Below are 21,369 nucleotides of genomic sequence, written 5' to 3' on the forward strand. Positions count from 1 at the left end.
GTTCAAATCCTGGACAGGGCTAGGAAAAACATAATTATCTTGCGCCTACAACAACCAGGTAAATGTTTTCCCTTCTTCGTTGACTTCTCTGATTTTTTCTATATCTTGACTTTTTAATGTTGTTGTCATTGGAGCCAAGTTAACTTTTAATCTCATATTTATCAAAAAATAACAGTTTTTTGGCATTATGACAGATTGTTTAAATACTTGCATTGGAACATAATTCTGTTAACATGATTCATTGTATATTTATTGACCTGATATAAATTGCTATTGAGATTGAAATATTTGCACCTCAATATGTTCTATACTCCTGCCATAACATGATAAATATCTTAGAAGAATGAAAATTTTAAAGTGCACACACAATGAACATGCTTATATAAAGGAACACAGTTCTTCCTTTTTCCAAGGAGATAATTGGCACAAAAATTGAACAAACAAACAGACAGAGAGAGCAGAACAGGACTTCTGTAAAGGGTAAAGGGTGTCGACTCATATTCCTCAACCAAGGTACCTAAAATGTCTAGCTGAGTCACCTCAAAAGATGTCTGCGAACATTCTTCAGCAGGAATTAGACATTTCCTTCATCCATAACTTTTCATCTGTCCTACCCTGTACAACCTTGTGTGACTAGGGTAAGAAGTGGAGTCGTCACTCTCCAAGGATAAGACCAGTGCAGTCAAACACCCTTGCTGGAATAATTTTTATTTTGTTTCTTGTTTCTCTGTTTTGTTTTTTGTTATTTCCTTTTTGGCTGGGGTAATAATTGGAGTCGTCACTCTCCAAAGATAGGACCTGGTAAGTCAACCCTCCCTTGCTGGGGTAATAAGTGGAGTCGTCACTCTCCATAGAAAAGACTACAAAAAAAAACTAAAAAAGAAACTAAATAAAAAAAAACTAAGAATAGTCACCCCCCCTTGCTGACATAAACCGGAAGTTGTGGTGCTTACTGCAATTTACTTAAGCTCTTCAAGGAAAAAGATGTAAGATTGTACACGATTAAGCAAGCTTTGTTACAAGGGACAACTGCTCGTCCGTTGCAATGAAACCTATTACCATGCACTTGGTTATAAGCAACAGTAGCGTAATGGCCATTGTTCAAATTTCCAGAGTGGTTAATTACAGCCCCTAAGTTGTAGTGCTTGTTACAAGAGGACTTTACCGTCTACGGTGATAGGTATAGAAACGGTGCTCGGATAAGATGCGACAGGAGAACAAACCTTAGACACAAGACCTTTGTTATAGGCAAAGCGCTTTAATTGCAGAACCAAAATTGAACTCTGCGACCTCTTTTTCAACTGTTGCAGTTTGGTAACTATTGCAGTAGTGACAGTAGTACGAGTTGACAATTCTTCGCTCTCCAAAAAGTTATCTATTGAAGATTGTACAGTCGATGTCAAGGGCAGTTGAAGAAATGGACTTACTTGCTCAGAGGTGGTAATATTATTGCAAGCTCTACAAGTAGTGCAGATTTTCACACGAGTGTTGAATAATCTACCATAGAAAGGAAAGCCTTAGGAGAACTCTGGTATGAGTAACTCAAGAATCTCTACGGCATCTTGCTGTGAAAACGGATTAAAAGCAGCGCCCCTTGCATTAGAAACATGGCTTTTTAATGCATTTAGAAATGAATAAGGGTTCCCTGGAACCTTGGAGGAGGATAATTTGCGTAGAATACAAAACTTTTACCTATCACCATATTGAAATCATTTGCAGAGATGGTTGTGGCAACTGCGATCCTAACAAGTTGTGGAAAACAGTATTGTTGAGAGCGCCCCAAGCTCCTGTGTCAGCAAATTTTAGCCATGAAATTTGTTGTTTTCTCTCTATTTTTTTGAGCTTTTCAATATCTGCTGGTTGCTAAGAAAGAACACTGTGGGTTTTATCCAGGTTAGCTTTCAGCAGCTTAGACTCTTCAGTGGAACCGGCAGCAAAAACGTCTAGCAAAAAAACTTCCAATTTTTCGGGAAGTTTCATTTGAAGACGCAATTTCAATGGTGATTGGTGGTGAAGAGGGACAAATTATATTAAAATCGATATCCGAAGGGGTAGTCCTAATACGGTCTGTGTCAATAACATTTTGAAAATCATGGTTAAAAAGATTTGGATCTTTTGTAGACCAAAATGAATCCCACCGGCGACCTAAGCTTGGTGGGTGTGACAGATAACAATTGGGTTGAGGCTGCCAACTTTATTGCGGGCTCAGCAGGCATGTTTTGAATGCCATCCCACAACTCAACCTATTGACCCCTTGCGCGTAAGTACTACCTGTCTATTGCTGAATACTTCACTTATAACTGGTAACTGACAATGGGGAGTGATGTTTAAAGTAACACAAATGCATGCGAGAGAAAACAGCACAAACATACACACGCACAAACGTACACACACAAAAAAACAAACAAACAAACAAAAACCAAAAAGGAACTAGTCTTACCCAGTGTGAAAAAGGTTTACAATACAGCAAGTATCTTGTCTACAGGGACGGTGGTTGTCAAATCTGGGGTCAGGCGAAGGTGCCAAATACACTTTCTTGCTTCTCACAAGCATAAGTACTGTCCAACTTGGACCTAAAACTATTCTTCAAGAAAATCGTAAAGAGAAAAAACAATCCTTCTATCACAAACAATACGACACAAGACAGAGCTAACAACACCCTCCTGTGCGCCAGAACTTGTGACTCTGGCTGTAGCTTTCCACATGTGTTACAGGGCCCCAACACTCCGCCTTACACAGGAAGTTGTCACGACAGGACCAGCCTGTCGATATTTTGACTAAGGACAGCAGGGTGGTCAAGCCTGAAGAACAAGTTAGTAAACTTGGGCACCTTACTGAACTGGGGTAAAAAGTGGGGTCGTTACACCCAAAGCTTCTTATAAGTTACCAGAGAAGAATGAGCTGAACTCTTTACCCTCAGGGTATTAACGGTAAACTGGCTTGTATGAACCAGCTGGGGTAATACAAAACCGCTCAGATTTACATTTTCCTCCCCATGACCCTGGTAGTACAGGTTTAAAGCAACAGCGAAGGTATTTTATAAAGAGGGAAAAAAAAGAAAAAGAAACCAACAAAAAAAAACTAGCAGCGGGCATAAAAGTAAGCATATTATGTAGTGCTGTTCAGCGTTCTTGGATCAACTTTGCTTATTGCCTTATCATTGCAGAGGTACTAAAAGTTTGTGGTCCGATCTTTGATATGGGCCCAATAGTTGCCTGCATTCAATGTTCCAGAGTGATTTATCACAGCTACCAAAGCATACTTTTGGATAAAAGGTGTGTCCGAGTCACTAGATATCGGGATATTGAGATAAGGATTACAAGAGGAAAAACTTTTAACAAATTTATTATCCTTAACCAGATGTTCTCCATTTCTTGCAAACCTTTTCAGGTGCAAGGTTAAAATTTCGCTATTCCTTGTAATCCTTGTTTCCCTTGTGCTTTCTTGGTGCAGGGAACATTGTGGGCAAAACCATTTAATTTCATTCTTCAGATTTTCAGAAGCTAAAAATATATTAACTGACACTCTGGAAGGCGGCGACAGTGTTAGGATGTCCTGATTTTCAACAGTAACTGAAGAACAGAGACATGTCTTACAGGTAACTGACACCAAAACTTCTGTCCATTACCGAGAACCCTTTCAATTTATGAAAAACAAGAAGTAACATCTCTGCCACATATTGCTGAGAATTGCATTGGAAGGTTGTATTTCCAGAAGAATGTATCTTACGTTCTAGGTCCTTGAGAAAGTTTGAAGGATCAACGGGGGTCAAAGAACGGTTTAACATGGTCATGTTAAGAGCAATCACTCTCATAATTGGCGACAAACGGGATGAGTCCGAAGCACTCTGGGACCATAAGGATGTAATAGTACTTAGTGCTTGCAAAATAACATTGGCATAGCACGTATTGCCTTTGTTTACAAAACCTGCATTTATAAAAATTGTCTTTGTTTTGGCATTAGTTTTGTTATGGTTGATTTTTAGAGAGACCAGAGGGCGTGGACCTGATAAACAACCCTTGGGCATTTCTTTTACGGAAGCTGGATTACTATTACGAGATGCAACAGACTTGGGCGGAAGAGTCTTTCTCGTTCCGAGTGCCTTAAATAAGGAGTCTTGAGACCAGTCTCCTGATCCTCGAGCAATCCATACACAGAAAAAAGCTGTCATACTGATTTTACCAAGGTTTTTGGCGGTGGAATATGCCATTTTGTTGGAAAAACCCGGCCTTCTATCTGTCGGCTTCCATGCTTAGCTATCGTTGAGGTCGGACGTATCTAAAACGCTCCGGTCTTGGCGCGCTAAGTCGAAGAAAGAAAAAAGAAGACTAAAGCTTGAAGAGCTCCTGCTTTGACAGCTAAGTCCTTTTTGATTAATTATATATTGTACTGCCTTCTTTACTTCATTTGTATCTATATATATATTTCTTTAAATTGTTGTTTTGTAAGTTTTTAAATTATTGTTTTTGTTAATAAATTGTTTTTATCCCAGTCAGTTTTTTATCCATCTATCATCTAATATGGTAGCTTTGCTGTGTTGTGGGTTCCTGCTGCTCCTTCTGTGTAACATCGTAAGGAAATGGGCTTGCCTCAGATCCTTCATAGTTTTGGAAGAGCACATAAACGTAGAATGATCTCTCTACGACTTAAAAATAACTTTACTCAGGTAGGAAACCCACATTTACGCTAAAACTGATTTTTGTGTTCGTTGTATTTTTGAGCAATACAAAACCTTCGTTCAAAAGTAGCTCACCCAACAACAACGAAATGAGTCGACTAGATAGGAGTTTCCTTTCTATCTCTTCACTTGATGCCTGCAATAGAGTTTCTGAAAGCCAGCTCACTCTCCAATTAAAATTAATGGCTTTATTAAAACTTAAGCCAAGCAGGCACAAGTATTTCTATTTTTTAATCCTCTTGTCAGGGGACATCTGCCTCAACCCAGGTCCTGTTAAGTATCCCTGTTCTTCATGCTTAAAACCTGTGGCAAAAACACACAAAGCACTTTCTTGTGACAAGTGTGGATTATGGGCTCATAAAAAATGTGAGCGTATTTCTGATAAAAAATATCAACAATTTATGAAGACTCCTGAAGATAAACTGTTTTTTGCTTGCAGTCCGTCTTTCTCGTAATTTGCCCTTTGCTAATGAGGAGTCATTTGGTGACGAAATTCCAGACAACATCAATATCACTATTGATGAAAACTTTGATTTTGAGGCAATCAGAAATGGGAAGGGCTTAAAAATGGCCCATCTCAACATTAATGGTTTGTCATCCAAACTAGACTATGTTAAACTTCTGCTACATCAAACAAAACTTGATGCATTCTCCATCTGTGAAACCAAAATGAATGACACCATCACTGACAATGACGTTAAAATTGATGGCTATGTTTGTTACAGGAATGATCGGAATAGACGAGGTGGGGGTGTTCTAATTTTTGTTAATAAAAACTTGGATAGCCACCTTTTAAAACACCTTTACTTCGAAAATGTTGAATCACTATGGGTGAAAGTGTGCCTGAAAAAAACTGAACCTATTTACGTGTGTGGGGTTTACAGGCCACCTGGAGGTAGTGATTTGCAGAGTACCGAAAACCTGTGTACTCATTTTAAACAGTGTTTTAACAAGCTAGCAAACTAGCCTCTAAATTTTCTTCTGACACTACTAATGTTAATCCACCTGTTAGCGGACACGATTTTCGGTGGGCTCGTATTAAAGTGTCGAAAAAATAATTAGTTCACTAAAACTTAATAAAGCTACAGGCTTGGACGGAATTGGTTCACGACTGCTAAAAGCAGGTTCGTCAGTTTTAAGTATTTATTTATCAAGTCTTTTCAACAAATCTTTATTTACTGGTTATGTACCTAAATGTTGGAAGACTACAAGGGTCTCGCCTATTTTTAAAAGTGGCGATAAAACAGATCCTACTAATTATCAGCCTATCTCCATTTTGCCAATTCCTATGAAAATTTTTGAAAAGTTAGTGCATGAGCAAATGTCTCATTTTATTTCTGAGCACAACTTCCTGAATGACAGACAGTCCGGATTTCGAAAACTCTTTTCCACAGAAACTGCAGTAGTCAATGTCTCTGATTTTATTCTTACTGAGCTTGACCAACATAACTTTGTTTGTGCTGTGCTCATTGACCTTAAAAAAGCTTTTGACACTGTTGATCATAAAATTTTGGCATCAGAGATGCTGCCTTTGACTGGTTTGAGTCCTACTTAATGGGCCGAATGCAGCTGACTCTTGTAAACGACACAGGATCAGATCTGCTTCATGAAGACGCTTTTGGGGTGCCGCAGGGATCTGTGTTGGGGCCCCTGCTCTTTCTTTTGTATATTGATGAGTTAAAATCTGTCATCAATTCAAACTACCACCATCTATATGCAGATGATACAATAATTATTTCGTCTCATAAAAACTTGGATACCCTTGTCTCCCACGTCGAGTTAGAACTTTCGCAAGTCGACCTCTGGCTGAATAATAACAAAATGACTATAAATACGGACAAAACTGAAACAATCTTTTTCGGCAACCACAGCCAGTTAAAAAAAGTTGACAACAAAACTATCAACTATATGGGTATTCCTTTTGTGATGGAAGTCTGCTTTCGTTTAAGACTTCCATCTCTAATGTATTTGGCAAATTCTAATGGAGATCACTTTTTAACTTTTTAATTTTTGTTTTTTATTCTTTTTCTTTTCAATTTTCACAGATTATAAATGTTTCTATGTTTGATTGAGCTGAGGCAGTCTAAGGTTTATCATTTTTTGTTCTAGTGGCCCCCAGTGGAAACAATCCACTAACTATAGGTTTTTGTGATTTTCTGGGCTAGCCACTTTAAATATTTATTATTTTTATTATTATTGTCTTTCTAGATTGTCATTTGCCTTCCTTTCAAAAGGCTAGCATAAGAATGAAAATTACAAAGTGCACGCACAATCATAAACTCAACCAGATAAGTCTTAAAATTTAAATTCTACAGGTTTTTGCTCCTCCAAAGAATATGCTCATATAAAGGAACACAATTCTTCCTTTTTGCGAGGAGATAATTGGCACAAAAATTGAACAAACAAACAGACAGAGAGAGCAGGACAGGACTTCTGTAAAGGGTACAAGGACAATCTTTGAGTTGTAGGGGGCAGATTTTCTATTAAGAAGCATGCCCCTGCCTTGCCGTTCCCTTGCATTGCCAGTACTGACCGTGCCTCTGCCTACCCTTTCTATGCCTTTTCTGATGCCTTGCCTTTTCCTTGCCGTGCTTAATGCTTTTAGCTTGGCAACCTCTCCACAACACTTTCTATATTGATTTTTCATTCGATCTACTGTATATATCCTAGTTACTTAGCTGGAAATATATTTAATTTATTCATTCACTACTACTAAATACTACATACAAAATAAGGCGCTTCTAACGACGCGCGGCTAAACACTGGTTATGTTAAAATACATAAAAGAAATCGTGTAGCAAAACTGCAGGAATTGTCAAACGGCAATATCAGACAAATTTGCCTGTATGTGGCAATCAGTATAAAAAGTGTTGCGGAGCGTGGGACAGGGTACTGCAGTTTTTAGCGAATGTTGAAAGATGCGTGGAAACATAGAAAGACGAACAAATATAACTACCTTTTCTAAACATGGCATTTTTGTGATATAAATGAAAGTGGTTGTTGTGGGTGCAAGATAATAATAATAATTATTATAAAAATAATAATTAATATTTAATTTAAAGTGGCTAGCCCAGAAAATCACAAAAACCTATAGTTAGTGAATTGTTTCCACTAGGGGGGGGGGGGGCACTAGAACAAAAACAAAACAAAAAATGATAAACCTTACAATGCCTCAGCTCAATCAAACACAGTAACATCACGAAACAAAAAATGATAAACCTTACAATGCCTCAGCTCAATCAAACACAGCAACATCTTTGAAAATTGAAAAGAAAAAAAAGAAAAAACAAAAATTTAAAAGTCAAAAAGTGTGCCTTCCTTTAGAATTTGCCAAATACATTAGAGATGGAAGTCTTAAAGAAAACAGACTTCCATCACAGGCCACTTGGTCTGGAAGATTATTCCACACTTGCAGCTCTAAATGGGAAGGCTTTTTTGCCAAAGTCCGTGTTGACCAAGGGAAGTGCGAACCTGTTTTTTGAAGCTCCTCTTGGTTAATGATTATGTCAGTTTTTTGTCAAAAGGAATTTTGAGCGCATGTAATCGGGAGCATTGTGATTCATGGCTTTGGAAACTAATATGGCATCGTTTTTGATGAGTAAGTTATTCATTAAATATTCCCTCACTTTCCCAAGAAAGGTACGGACACATTTTAATTGTTTTTCTAGTTTTCCCATTCTTTGTATAGACTAGTTTCTTATAAATTAAACTGTATATACAAGGTCAAGTTTCAAGCAATTTCTGCCATATTTCTGTGTAGTTTGCAAAGAAAATTATACGTTAAGAAACAGAAATTGAAGTAAACTTTTTTTGAGATTACACCAGCTCGCAGCATTGGCATTAAGTCACTCTGTGCCTGTTTCATGCAGGTAGCTTAACTTGTGAACTGCCTTTTCAAAGCATTTAAGTTCTAACATGTTTACTTTCTGTTCCACATTCTTTAAAGTGATTTCGCCATTTGCTAACTTTGTAGAATGCTAATTCATCACTTTGTGGCTGGTTCAGCCCCTTCCACAACAACATCCTTCAAATCGCTATTACTTTTAAACATATTATAAATGTCTTCTAAAGCTTAAACATCATCGCCTTTTGTCAATTATAGTATTTCCCAGCTCTATCAATAAAGTGAAGAAATTTATCAGCGATTGGCCTGGTTATATCTTCACTATGCTTGTGGACATTTTTGCGAATTAAAGTGTTGTTCATCTTCTCAGTTTTCCCATTAAAGCACTTGCCCCAGAGCTTTGTCATGTCCCTGACACCTTTTTATTTGAAATCATTGGGTTTCCAGTATGTGCAACAAATATGCCGCTGTCACTTTTTGTAGGAAGACCATAAAAATTTCCCTTTATATTATCTGCAAACATTCTAAACCAATTAAATAAAGCAGAGCTAAAACATGTCTAAATATCGGAATCACAACAAAGTCCTCCCCGCCTTCCCTGGTTTTTGATTTAGCTTTCCTAAATGTCTCAAAGTTAAATCTATAAAGAGGCCTGGTTGACCACTATTTTCCATGGACAAACTCCATAGCGAAAAATCTCTTGTCAACGTATACTGAGCTTGCGATGGACATGGTTTGGGTTTAACATTAGAGAATTGTTGCAAAATAGAAATGGCCTCGCAAAAACGCTGAGATGATTCGAATTTAGTAACCTTCTCAGGATCAAAGATATGCTCCATGTCCTTTTCATATTTGTAACAGCGTTTTTTATTTATTTAAACCCTTAGCCCAGGTACATGATGCGTTTGCATCACCCTTAAATCTTCTATAGGCCACATTATAATTCTGGATCCATAAAATTTCTAAGCGTGTTGCAATAAGATCTTATTGTCCGTGGTTTCCGCTTGCTATTTTTAAAAGAAGGTACCCAGCATTCACGGACTACATTTTGGTCCATCAACAATTTTGTATCCAAATTCTTTGCGTCAATTGTTGATATTATAGTACGAACTTTACGTACATTCTGCAGTGCAGCATCTCGTTTTCGCTCTTCGCCATCCACACCTTGTAGCTGGTTCAAAAACTCCTTCAACATAAACTTGATGTCTTCGTTTTCTGACAATCCATGCTCATATTGATGACTTTCTTCATCCCTTTACCGTAGAAGGAGAAGTGAAATTTCGTTAAAAATTTCAATTACTATTATCAACCATTGCGGTGACTTTATTAATGGTCACTACACAACCACAACCTTTTTTTCTGGATTTTATCCTTGAAAATTGTTTCAAAACAAATGTGTCAGGGATATTTTTTGCTTTTTCTTACAAAAGTGGCACATCATGTTGCTCAAATCACGTTTCAATTCCGGTACATCACTATAAACAGTTGACACTTATTTTATTTATTTTATTTATCATCAATATTTACCCAGGATATACATTTCAGAATAAATTTCTGCTTTTCAAATGTGTCCTGCTAAAATTAAAACAAATACTCTACATTATATACAATTAAATATAAAATCGTCGATGTTCTAAAATCCAATAAAATGAAAAGGAATAGGCAAAACAAAAAGAAAAACGCTAAGCACATAGATGAAATGGTGAAAATACACTAAAGATAAGATTATAGGTGTCCATGAGTTAAGCGCTCAAATGGGAGATAATTGGTATAAATGGGTGAGGCAACAAAGCTAGTATAATATATGAAATATTAAAAATGCTATACTAAGAAACGAAAGATGAAACATGCCATATCACAAATGCTTCCTTCTGCAAATGTCGAATGAATAATCGGCAAAAAACATTTTAATTCAAAGCCGCGTATGTCACTAAGGGTTTTCAAAAAGAGTAGCAGTTATCTTTTGTGTTTTACGTGTAATTAAATTATGATTAGTCGCTTTGTAAAATAACAAACCAAACTGGTCAACAACCATCGCCGAAGACATTTTACTGCCTGTCTAACAAAAGCTGGGTCTTTTTGATCGAATACAACCCAAGGAAGTTTGTTTCGCATACGTTGCACGTAGTTATTGCATTCTTCAAACAATAAACTGCTGAACGCAATCATTGCAGGGTCAGATGTTGCTGCAGTTTTTGTAGTCTAAAATGCCTACTGAATAAATCTCATTGTCTGAATTATGGCCGCTTCCGAATTCTTTCAGCGTCATATTTCGACGCATTTCACAAAACAATGGAAGATATAATATAACCGTGTGCGCACGTAAACTGTTTGACTGAAGTGCCATTAAATTGAACAGTGCTGTGCTCCATCAACAATTTTCGAATGGTCAAACATGCATTTCCTGTGCTGCGAGTAGGTTTCTTTAATCCTCAACACCTTTCTCGAACTTTCTGATTTTGATTTTCCTTTGGTAAGAAGAGTCCCAATTTTTAATTATAGTTACCATTTATTTGATAGCACTCATTTGCGGTATTTTAAATCTCTGGTGGAGAATCGCACAATACAAAAAATGTAGTCCATATATATCAACATTAACACCAAAACAACATTAAGAAACATAAATACATATAACAGAAATAAAAACCTTCCCTTTCATTTCCTGATTCAGCGGAATTATCGCCTTCCAGACCTGAGGGATTCCACTGGCACCTGGAGTAGATAACAAAGTTCAAACTACAATTTTGTGTATTATCTAATAACCTATTTTTAAATGTTATAGAATTTTAAAGAAGGAGAATTATAAGCATAGAAATTCAAGATTTTAACACACTTCTGACTTTAAAATTGTGTTTGTGGAAGTGATCCCAATTTTTCCTTTCGTATGAAGCTACTAACGTAAAAACGGATTTAAAAACTTCGGTAGAAACTCCATCTACATATGAAAAATACTTATCCTACGAAATGATACAGAGAGAGAGTTAAATATTAGGATGTTTGTTCTTTCAAAATGAATGACTTTATAATCCAATTAGATTTAATGTATGGCTTTTATTCAACTTGCTTCTTGAATAAGTTTTTATACAGAACTTTTTTACAGGCCTGTTTTAAATTAGGTTTACTGCAGAAAAATCTGACAAATTCACGGGTTAAATGTAATTTTAAATCTTTGGAGATAGATTTTCAAAGTACTTTGTCAATACATGGTATCTTGTAACACAATTCAATATTTAATGAAATTTTAAATATAAATCCTACTGTCAACTTCAGCATTAACAATAATACCGCTTGGTTTTTTAAAGTTTGCTTCTTTTCTTGTATTAATAAAGCAAAGGCATTTAATACAAATTAATGCACAATTTTAAAAAAAAAAACTCTTATCTAATTATTTTTGACATTTTAAATATTATGACGTTATGTATTAAATATGGTGTTATAAATTTTTGATATGTCAAAGTTTCATTGCAATGTTAAAAAGACATTCTAATCTAAATCTTACATTCTACTTCAGTCTTATCAGTAACAATGTTTCTTGGTTCACCTAAACTTTGCTTTCCTTGTGGCATGGCTAAGCAAAAACATTTATTTAATTTACGATTGGTAAACAAGTGAAGCAATTCTGAAAATACATTTTATTTAAACCATACGAAAATCAGCTGCGAATATATACACAAACAAAAATCGTTGGCTATCGTTACCACATTTTTAATTGACCATACACAAGAATGTCTCACGGTTTATCAGTTTTATATTTATTCCTATGTTGTACATTCCAAGACAACATTCACACATAATGTGAAAAGTAGTACAATGTTTTCATTGGATATACAAAATTCACGAAAAAAAACGTTATGAAGAAACATCTACTATTTCTTCGCCTCTATAAAATATTTTTCTTGTTATATATATTAGTTATACGAAATACATAATCGAAAAACTAGTTGTGTGTGGGTGTAAAACGACTTCTGGTATGAAGCGATTTAATGACAAAAAGCCTCTAGCCCACTTACCATTTAGTCAAAAATTAGTAACCGTGAAACCGTGAAATTTGGTGGAGAACCTATTACGTTTTCCGAAAAGAATTGAACATGGTAAAACAAAGATTTAGAATTGTTACAAGTCCCATAGCCAAATAAATAAGAAAGTACATGTTAAAAAATAATGAGACTAAGGAAAATTTTATAAAATCAAAAATTTTATGGTTTCAAAGAGTAATTTTATTTAGTTAGTACCATTTTAAATAAGTCAAGTTTTCAAAGGTAGACTGATTACAAGCAGCTATTTATCGACCTTCACGAAAAGCTGACCTTGCTTACCTGGATCGTGGTCATCCACCCAGGGGCGGATATAGAATTTATTTTATGTCAGTCACAAATTTTGCGAAGCAAAAAAGCGCAGCCGTTTGCGTAGCAAACCGCTGCGCGCCAAAACAGCTGGGCGATTTGGGGGGGGGGGCGCTGTAAGCCCCCCCCTAATAGGGTACAGGGCGAAGCCCCGGAAGTTTTTGCTTTTTACGGCATTCTAAAGCGTTAACAGGCTAAATTAAAGTCCAATCTCCTCTTACTCTTTAACGTGTAAAACCACTCTTTTGCGTAAATTTTGGAAAAATGTATTTGTTGTATAAATTTTCCCACAGATAAATTTAGACGGTGGCTGTTACAGTGAACATAGATGGCCTTTCTGTTAAGACTAAGAATGCGTGCAGAGAGACCATTTTTATAACCAGCCACAGCACCTGCACCGTCATATGCTTGACCCCTACAATCTTTTATGTCCAACTTCAAATGTTCTAAACACTTGCATAAAACAGACTGCAAGTCTTTACCAGAAAGTCCTTCATCACAATGGATAAACTGGATGAATTCCTCTCTAATGTTAAATGAATCATCCACAAAACGCAGGACTAAAGACATTTGCTCTTTGTGAGATGAATCAGAGGCTTCATCAGCAAGAATAGAATAAAACACATTGTTTTTTATCTCAGAAACTAATTTATCCAAAATAAATTCACCACAACAACTTATTAACTCATTTTGTGTTGTTTTGGAGATATAGGTTGCATTTTTAGGGCTGTTTTTCAAATGCTCAGCAAGAATAGTGTCTCCACCTTGCACCCTAAAATTCAACAATTCCACAAAATTTCCCACCCTTCCACAAGAAAACTCCCCTACTTCACCATGATACTGGGAGTCATCTCGTTGACCTCTTAATGCGTGGCCCTGCCTACCAGAATAGATTATTGCTTGAACAATAGGGACAAGCTTTTTTCTATTTTCAGCAATTTTTTTCTCATGTTACTATCAACAAGAATGTCAATTGGTTGGGACTTACCAAAATAATTTCTTATAAAGCTAGTGAATACAGCTGATGTATCAGCATGAAGTTCAGTGCTAGAATTATGCTTGAGGAATTGAGCATTGGCATCTGGCCAATATCTAAATGACTCAGAAAACAGTTTTTTAATTTTGTTGGTTTTGGTTGGAAATTTCTCTCCAAATAAAACACACGGAAGACAATATGCACCATCAACTGCTGGTGAATAACACAACTAAGGAAATTTGTTTAACCATTCAAAACGAAAGCATCTTTTAGTTTTTGGGAACACATAATTGTTATTTGGTTTAAAAACGTTTTTAATGAGGTCTTGAATTGCTGAAGTGTCATTTTTCAAAGTTCTCATTTTTTCAAGGTACAATGACACATCAAATCTATTCACAGGTAATAAACTGTCTGGCATGTTACTACAAGGTGATGGTGTAGGAAAGGGCATTTTTGTAACTGCACAAGCTTCTGAAATTACAGTTGATTGTGAAATCCGTTGTGTGACAATGCTTGTTGTTGCAACATGGGACAGGTGGATGACAAATTGTATGTGAGGATTCAAAAATGAGACTATTGCTGTCTAAACTTGGTGTGATGGTTAAAGGATTTGACACAACAGGTTTATGAACATTTATTAATGGCATAACTTTTGGAAAAATTAAAGTGTCACTACATTTATCAGCTCAAAAACTGAGCTTTGACTGAACTGAAATTTTTTGGTAGGCACACAAGACATTTTTTCTTTTTTTGTGATGTGCGGTAACTTTCGCTTTGTACCTTTAGGCACAAAAATTATGGGAACAAAATTATTAGGCTTAAAGGTGAACATTAAAACTTTGTAAACAAAATAGAAATTTCAATGTCCTTAAAGAAGGAGTGGGATTTCTTGGACTGATTATACAATTAAATAAAATTTTATCCCTTGAGTCACCACAATCCGGAAAATATGTATTAATATTGGCCAATGATACTGACGACAAAGCAAATATGCAAAGTAAGCTACACCACTTTTGATTTTTACAGTTACCAATGGCTTCATTTTTTACCAACTTATTAGAGCACGAAGAACCTAAAGCATCAAGAGCTTCAAAAGATGTTACCATTCGCAAAATGCTATCAACAGATTTAAATACCTTACCTTTGTGTTCTTCAAATAACGACAACAAAACAGGGTGCCTACTGTAATATTCAGAACACAGAAACAACTCCAATGACGTTAAAATTCTGAGATCCTCAACCAACGAATTGTCACCAACAAGCAGAATGGAAGCAGAACTGTACAAGCAATTTCCAGTACTTTCAGAGCTAAATAAAAACAAAGTCTTGATCAAGAGCTTTGTCAAAGCTATAGCTATATAGCTCCCATCTTTAAACTTTTATTTAACAAATCAAAGGCTAGCAAGCACTGTGATGGAGAGCGACTGAAGTTTGTTTACATTTGAGTTTGGTTTAATTTAGCAAATCTCCTTATCAAAATATTAGCTGACAAGACCTATTGTATAAATTTAATGATCTTTTATTGTTCTCCCATAATCACTGTGTGACGTGCAGACAGCTGCTAGCTACTTTAAATAAAAGAGCAATGGAGCCAGCTGAATAATTAAATGATTAAAAAAATATCCATGGTTACCTAATAGAGCTAGCTATGACACAAAAAACAAGTAAAAACTTAACACCCTTACCACAAGGCTACTGCACACTTGTTAAGGTCTTTTCGTAAAATCTTTGGAAGATAAACTTTAGCATTAAAATTTCTCAATATGTTGTTGTTATTGATTGAGTTCAATATATCTTCGTTTGAGAACGAAGGAAGATTCCTTATTTTATTACAATATTTCAAATATATATCTTGTATATAACACAAATCATTCTTTTGCATAGCTGGACGGACCAGCTCAAACATGCTCTCGGCAGCCATGTTTGAACAAAAAGAATAAAATCAAGGGCGAACATATAACCTTAATCAAGGGTGGGAGAGTTCTTGGCCACTGACGGGTTCGCAAGATAACACAACCGGTATCGGTTCTTCTATGTTTACACAATTTTATACTCGCGCAGAAGTAATACTGCTTTCGGCTGACCTTGAAATTAGGAATGTCAGTCAAAACCCAACAACCAATCAGAACAGCCAAATCAACCGTCCCAGTCGCTTTTTGACTTACATCGGCAGAAACGGCGAAAGGCAGAAGACAAATACGCCATCCACAACCTAGTACACAGACCACGTAAATTCGAACGCCACACGCGCGTCAGGTCCGGGGCCGAACAAAATGCCGTAATATCGGTTGCTGGTTGACCGGCGTTTTGTTTATTTTTCACTTATCTACATTTCTAAGGTTTGAAAAGATGTCAGTCGCTTGCCGGTTCTGACGTACGCTAAATCCGCCCCTGCCACCACATCGTCCGACTTATTGTTTTGCAATTTTTTTCTATAGTCCACTGTTGTAAGGACCTTAGCAACTGTAGTGAGTCAAGTCTATAGTCGAGTCTGCCTTTAAATACCAGGTGTAATGAACTTTCTTTGTATGACCAAAATGTTGCGTCATTTTCTCTCCATCATTCATGTCAATCAACTGAAGCATGGTCGCTAATTATTTTCTGGTTCTAGTGGGGGTTATTAACTTCGGTTGTTTTGACATTTTGATCTGTCTGGTGATAATGTATCCTTGCAACGTATCCGAGCCGCTATAGAAAATATATCTATTCGCCTGAGAGAGGCTTGTAGTCAGCCTGTTTTTTAGGAGAAGATAAATTGCTATCACAACCTTGTCCGTAAAAATATTAGGCACGAGGGCTCCGCCTTTTTTGTTTTTTCCTTCAATATAACAAAGAGATCGCCTTGACGCTAATTTTTCTCAATGGGGTGTTCTAAAGCAGCTAAATCCTTACCCCCCCCCCCCCCCCATCTTTCACTGGTTGCAAAAACGCTGCCGTCACTCAACCTATCATAATCTCCTACGTCAACCATAGTAAATTGATAGGAAGCATTCACCACGGCCATTAACACAATACTATGAATTTTTTTGTAGTTAAAAAACATTGATCGACCTCGTGGAGGACATTGAATGATTACATGCTTGCCATCCAAGACACCTAAGCAATTAGGAAAGTCCCAGTAATGTTCAAAACAGGCTGCAACATCTTTCCACTCTCCTTCTGTGCTCTGACAAGGCAGGTAGCCTTTCTTGAGTAGCTTTTCCCAAATTACCCGACATGTGGGGGGTGACTATTCTTAGTTTTTTTTATTTAGTTTCTTTTTTAGTTTTTTTTGTAGTCTTGTCTTTGGAGAGTGACGACTCCACTTATTACCCCAGCAAGGGAGGGTTGACTTACCAGGTCCTATCTTTGGAGAGTGATTACTTCACTTATTACCCCAGTCCAGAAGGAAAAAACTGAAAAAAAAAATCTGCAAGGGGGTTTGACTGCACTGGTCTTATCTTTGGAGAGTGACGACTCCACCTCTTACCCCTGTCACACAGGATTGTACAGAGTAGGACAGATGAAAAGTTATGGATGAAAAAAATGTCTAGTTCCTGCTGAAGAATGTTCGTAGACCTCTTTTGAGGTGACTCAGCTAGACATTTTGGGTACCTTGGTTGAGGAATATGATTCGACACCCTTTACCCTTTACAGAAGTCCTGTCCTACTCTCGCTGTCTGTTTGTTTGTTCAATTTTTGTGCCAATTATCTTCTTGGAAAAAGGAAGAATTGTGTTCCTTTATATGAGCATATTCTTTAAAGGAGCAAAACCTCTAGAATTTAAATTTTAAGACTTAGCTGGTCGACATTGTCATTGTGCGTGCACTTTGTAATTTTCATTCTTTTGAATATTTTGTCAGTAATTTTAATGTGGTATAGAGAGCTAATACACTACCAAAAACAACTTATTTTAAATATTAGTTTAAAAAGGTATAAGGCCTGGCAATTATTGTCATATTATTTACATGAAATAATTAGCTGGATGCATATAATCATTTTAGAAGCAATTTCCCCAACATTTAAAAAAACAATAATCCTTTTGCTACACGATATTGTTTGTTATTTCAAAAGTTCAGTAGGCCCAAAATTTCCTTTGACCTACAACTATACACAAATATATTGAGAAAAGTTAATTGTTAATATTGTTTATGTTAAAAGGCACGCATTGTATACCAGGGCCTGTACAACACCAATGATCGGGTGGAAAAAAATACAATGTCAGCAACATGGCATGTTTCCGATTTTTTAAGCAAATACCTGCAGGCGAGCAAAAAATCGTTCTGTGTGGTAAATGTTTTGTACGCCTTATGGGAGAATTATAAGTGTTTTTAACTTAAGCATATAGTCAGGTGTAACGTGTGAAGCACTTCTGTTTCTACTTTTATTTGTCTAATTTGTTTTGTGTGAGCCATCCTACACTGACAAGAAGTTCTAAAAATCAGTCGTAACTAAACCCACGTCCATAAACATAATATATGAACAAAACCCATCATATAAACAAAACCTATCGTACAAACAAAACCTATCGTACACCTAATATATAAGGCAGTGACTTAAACTGGACTAAAAGAGACCACAACTGTTTTCGATGGTATTAATGGTGTACAGCAGAGAGTAAAGGCAATTCTTTTAATGATTTGATATCTCGCACACAACATCAACCTTTTATTTTATTCCCCACAGTATAATCCAGTTTATTTCTGCTGCCTTTTAATATTTCGTTAAAACGTTTTCCCTTAGCTTACATGAGCAACAAAAACTATAGATCCACATGGTGTAATGCCAAATGTGACAAGTAAGTCTGCGGATTTATTGAAAAACTGTTTATCACTGCAATTTTTATGTCAGTAGTAGTTTACAGAACAAAAAATCAAAGACTGGCCCCGCAGCCTAGTAGTTGTAACTCTCGCACTTCAATATGTGTGAGTGAATGTTACCATAGCCTGGGTTACGTCAAGCCACGTGAGGGAAAATGGGAAAATGGCACACTGTGTGGACCGTTGGTGTTGTAGTGAATTGTCTGGCAGAGCGCTGAACCTAATTGAGTCTGCGTAGTTCTTATTGAACATTAAATATTCCAGGACTCCCAATCAAAGCCATGGCTTCTCCTGAAAATAATAGATAGGGTATCCCTCAATATTTGTGAGAGTAGACATGTAAAATATGCGCATCTCTAAGGCTCAAAATATCCATAGCTAAATGGGCAAGCTAACAGATTAATACGTTCATTGTTTACAAGCCTAGCTATGTTTAAGTCATTACTTTACTAAACTCTGTAGGTATTAATAGCTGGCTGAAAATACATTTCATTCATTTCTATCTAGCTTTCCTAGCTACATGACTAAATTTAAATTAGTTACAACACCGTATATATTCAGATTCCATTTGTTAACCAGTGAGAACGAAAATACAAGGAATAATATATATATATATATATATATGTATATATGTATGTATATATGTATATATTTATGTATATATATATGTATATATGTATATGTATATATATATATATATGTATATGTATATATATATTTATGTAGCTAGTTATCTCCTAACCTCCTTACCTTACCGTCTGCTTCCCTAACATAATTTTGTCCATACTCGAAGCTACCATCATCAAAAACACAAATTAGATTTCAGAAACACTAAATTGAAAATAGGGACCACGTAGTGGACTTAGGGAGTAAAAAATGGGTATGAACATAGGCAGCATAATCCCTAATTCCAATTGTACGCATAAAAAAGGAATCATAAATGGAATTTAGGGAGCACAAAATATACGTTTATGTTGTTAGCTCTGTCTTGTGTCGTATTGTTTGTGATAGAAGGATTGTTTTTTCTCTTTACGATTCTCTTAAAGAATAGTTTTAGGTCCAAGTTGTACAGTACTCATGCTTGTAAGAAGCAAGAAAGTGTATTCAGCACCTTCTTCTGGGAGCCTAATCCCAGTTTTGACAACCACCCTCCCTGTAGACAAGATACTTCAGTGCAGCTTGCTGTATTGTAAACTTTTTTCATCTCTTTGTTGACAGCAATGGTTTAAACTGACACTGGGAAAGACTGGAGACACTGGGAAAGACCAGACCACTGTTCGCATTTAGACTGATTGACCGTTTTAAGGATTGGCTTTGATATACCGATTTTGTTTTTGATTTTAACTGGAGCCTAATCCACGGTATGCGCCAATGGATAAATGGCTAATGGGTTAATTAGTCGGAAGTTGGAACAATAAACCCCAATCCTTTGGGGTAAGATGAATGACACACGTTGGAGCAAATTTGACAGTGCTGTGCATAGCAAGTTAAGTACTTGTAAGCATCTATCTATTAATGAGAAAGTAAAAACACTTGAAACCTTGATTTATGAAGAAGGTTCGAAAATATTTGGTTGTCAATCTTCAAAACAAACTAAAAACCTCTCTAATATTAACAGGCGTACAAATCGTTCTAAAAATTTAGTGAAGGAGAACAATATTATTTTAGCACAGATTTCTTCATCATCGATCGAGGGAGAACTATCTGCTTTTCGACAACTTTTGCATCAAGTTAGAATAAAAATTAGGGTAATGCGTCGAGATGACAAACGAAGGAGAAGAAAGTGTAGTTTTAAAAATGCCCAAAAATTATTCAGGAAGGATCCCTACCACGCAGGAAAAGACCTACTTAACCCTAAATCTTATGTTCATTTTTGTGTCGAACAGTCTATTTTGGACAAGCACAAATTATGCAGTTTGAGTGACGACCTTAACGACTCTTCTCTGCCGGTTCTGCCAGGTCTTCCACCACCTCTGCAAATCAGAAAACGTTTCTCATTTTTAACTTTCAAATTTTCTGACCAGGGTCATGGGGGAGGAAAATGTAAATCCGAGCGGTTTTGTATTACCCCAGCTGGTTCATACAAGCCAGTTTACCGTTAATACCCAGAGGGTAAAGAGTTCAGCTCACTCTTCTCTGGTAACTTATAAGAAGCTTAGCAAGGGGGTTTGCTTTTAGCTTGTCTTTGGGTGTAACGACCCCACTTTTTACCCCAGTTCAATAAGGCGCCCAAGTTTACTAACTTGGTCTTCAGGCTTGACAACCCTGCTGTCCTTAGTCAAAATATCGACGGGCTGGTCCTGTCGTGACAACCCCCTGTGTCCGGCTGAGTGGTGGGGCCCTGTAACACATGTGGAAAGCCACAGCCAGAGTCACAAGTTCTGGCGCACAGGATGGTCTTATTTAATTCTTTTTTATATTAATATACTTTTACATTTTTCTATTTGTGTTTGATCTGTAACCAGACCGTTTATGTTGTTAGCTGTCTTGTGTCGTATTGTTTGTGATAGAAGGATTGTTTTTTTTTCTTTACGATTTTCTTAAAGAATAGTTTCAGGTCCAAGTTGGACAGTACTCATGCTTGTAAGAAGCAAGAAAATGTATCCTTCAGGTTTAAAAACAAAAAAAGAAATAAAAGTAGGCGAAAGAAATAAAAGTAGGCGAAAAAAAAAAAAGTTAAATTACCAATAGACTAAATCCAAAATGAGACTCAGTGGTATTAATATTTA

At 36.4% G+C, this 21,369-nt stretch overlaps 1 protein-coding gene across 1 annotated transcript; it reads right to left on the reverse strand.

The window, feature by feature from the left end:
- Positions 1–10,868: 10,868 nt before the first annotated feature.
- LOC130648611 (zinc finger MYM-type protein 1-like) lies at positions 10,869–14,259 on the reverse strand. Its single transcript, XM_057454665.1, has 6 exons — positions 14,152–14,259; positions 13,854–14,070; positions 13,087–13,764; positions 12,022–12,141; positions 11,356–11,457; positions 10,869–10,990 (listed from the first exon to the last, which is right to left on the reverse strand). Exons 1-6 carry the CDS (start codon positions 14,257–14,259, stop codon positions 10,869–10,871), a joined length of 1,347 nt encoding a protein of 448 aa, XP_057310648.1.
- Between the last annotated feature and the right edge of the window lie 7,110 nt (positions 14,260–21,369).

The sequence above is a fragment of the Hydractinia symbiolongicarpus genome, chromosome 7, assembly GCF_029227915.1.
Source record: "Hydractinia symbiolongicarpus strain clone_291-10 chromosome 7, HSymV2.1, whole genome shotgun sequence".
Classification (NCBI taxonomy): domain Eukaryota; kingdom Metazoa; phylum Cnidaria; class Hydrozoa; order Anthoathecata; family Hydractiniidae; genus Hydractinia; species Hydractinia symbiolongicarpus.

Bases quoted from the DNA above. Each gene is read 5' to 3' on its own strand.
- LOC130648611 (XM_057454665.1), bottom strand. From the start codon at position 14,259: ATGCCAGACAGTTTATTACCTGTGAATAGATTTGATGTGTCATTGTAC. The intron at 13,765-13,853 runs GTAAGTCCCAAC...CTATTGTTCAAG, and splicing joins CTTTATAAGAAATTATTTTG to CAATAATCTATTCTGGTAGG. The intron at 12,142-13,086 runs GTAAGAGGAGAT...ATGTATTTTCAG, and splicing joins GTGGTTTTACACGTTAAAGA to AATTGCTTCACTTGTTTACC.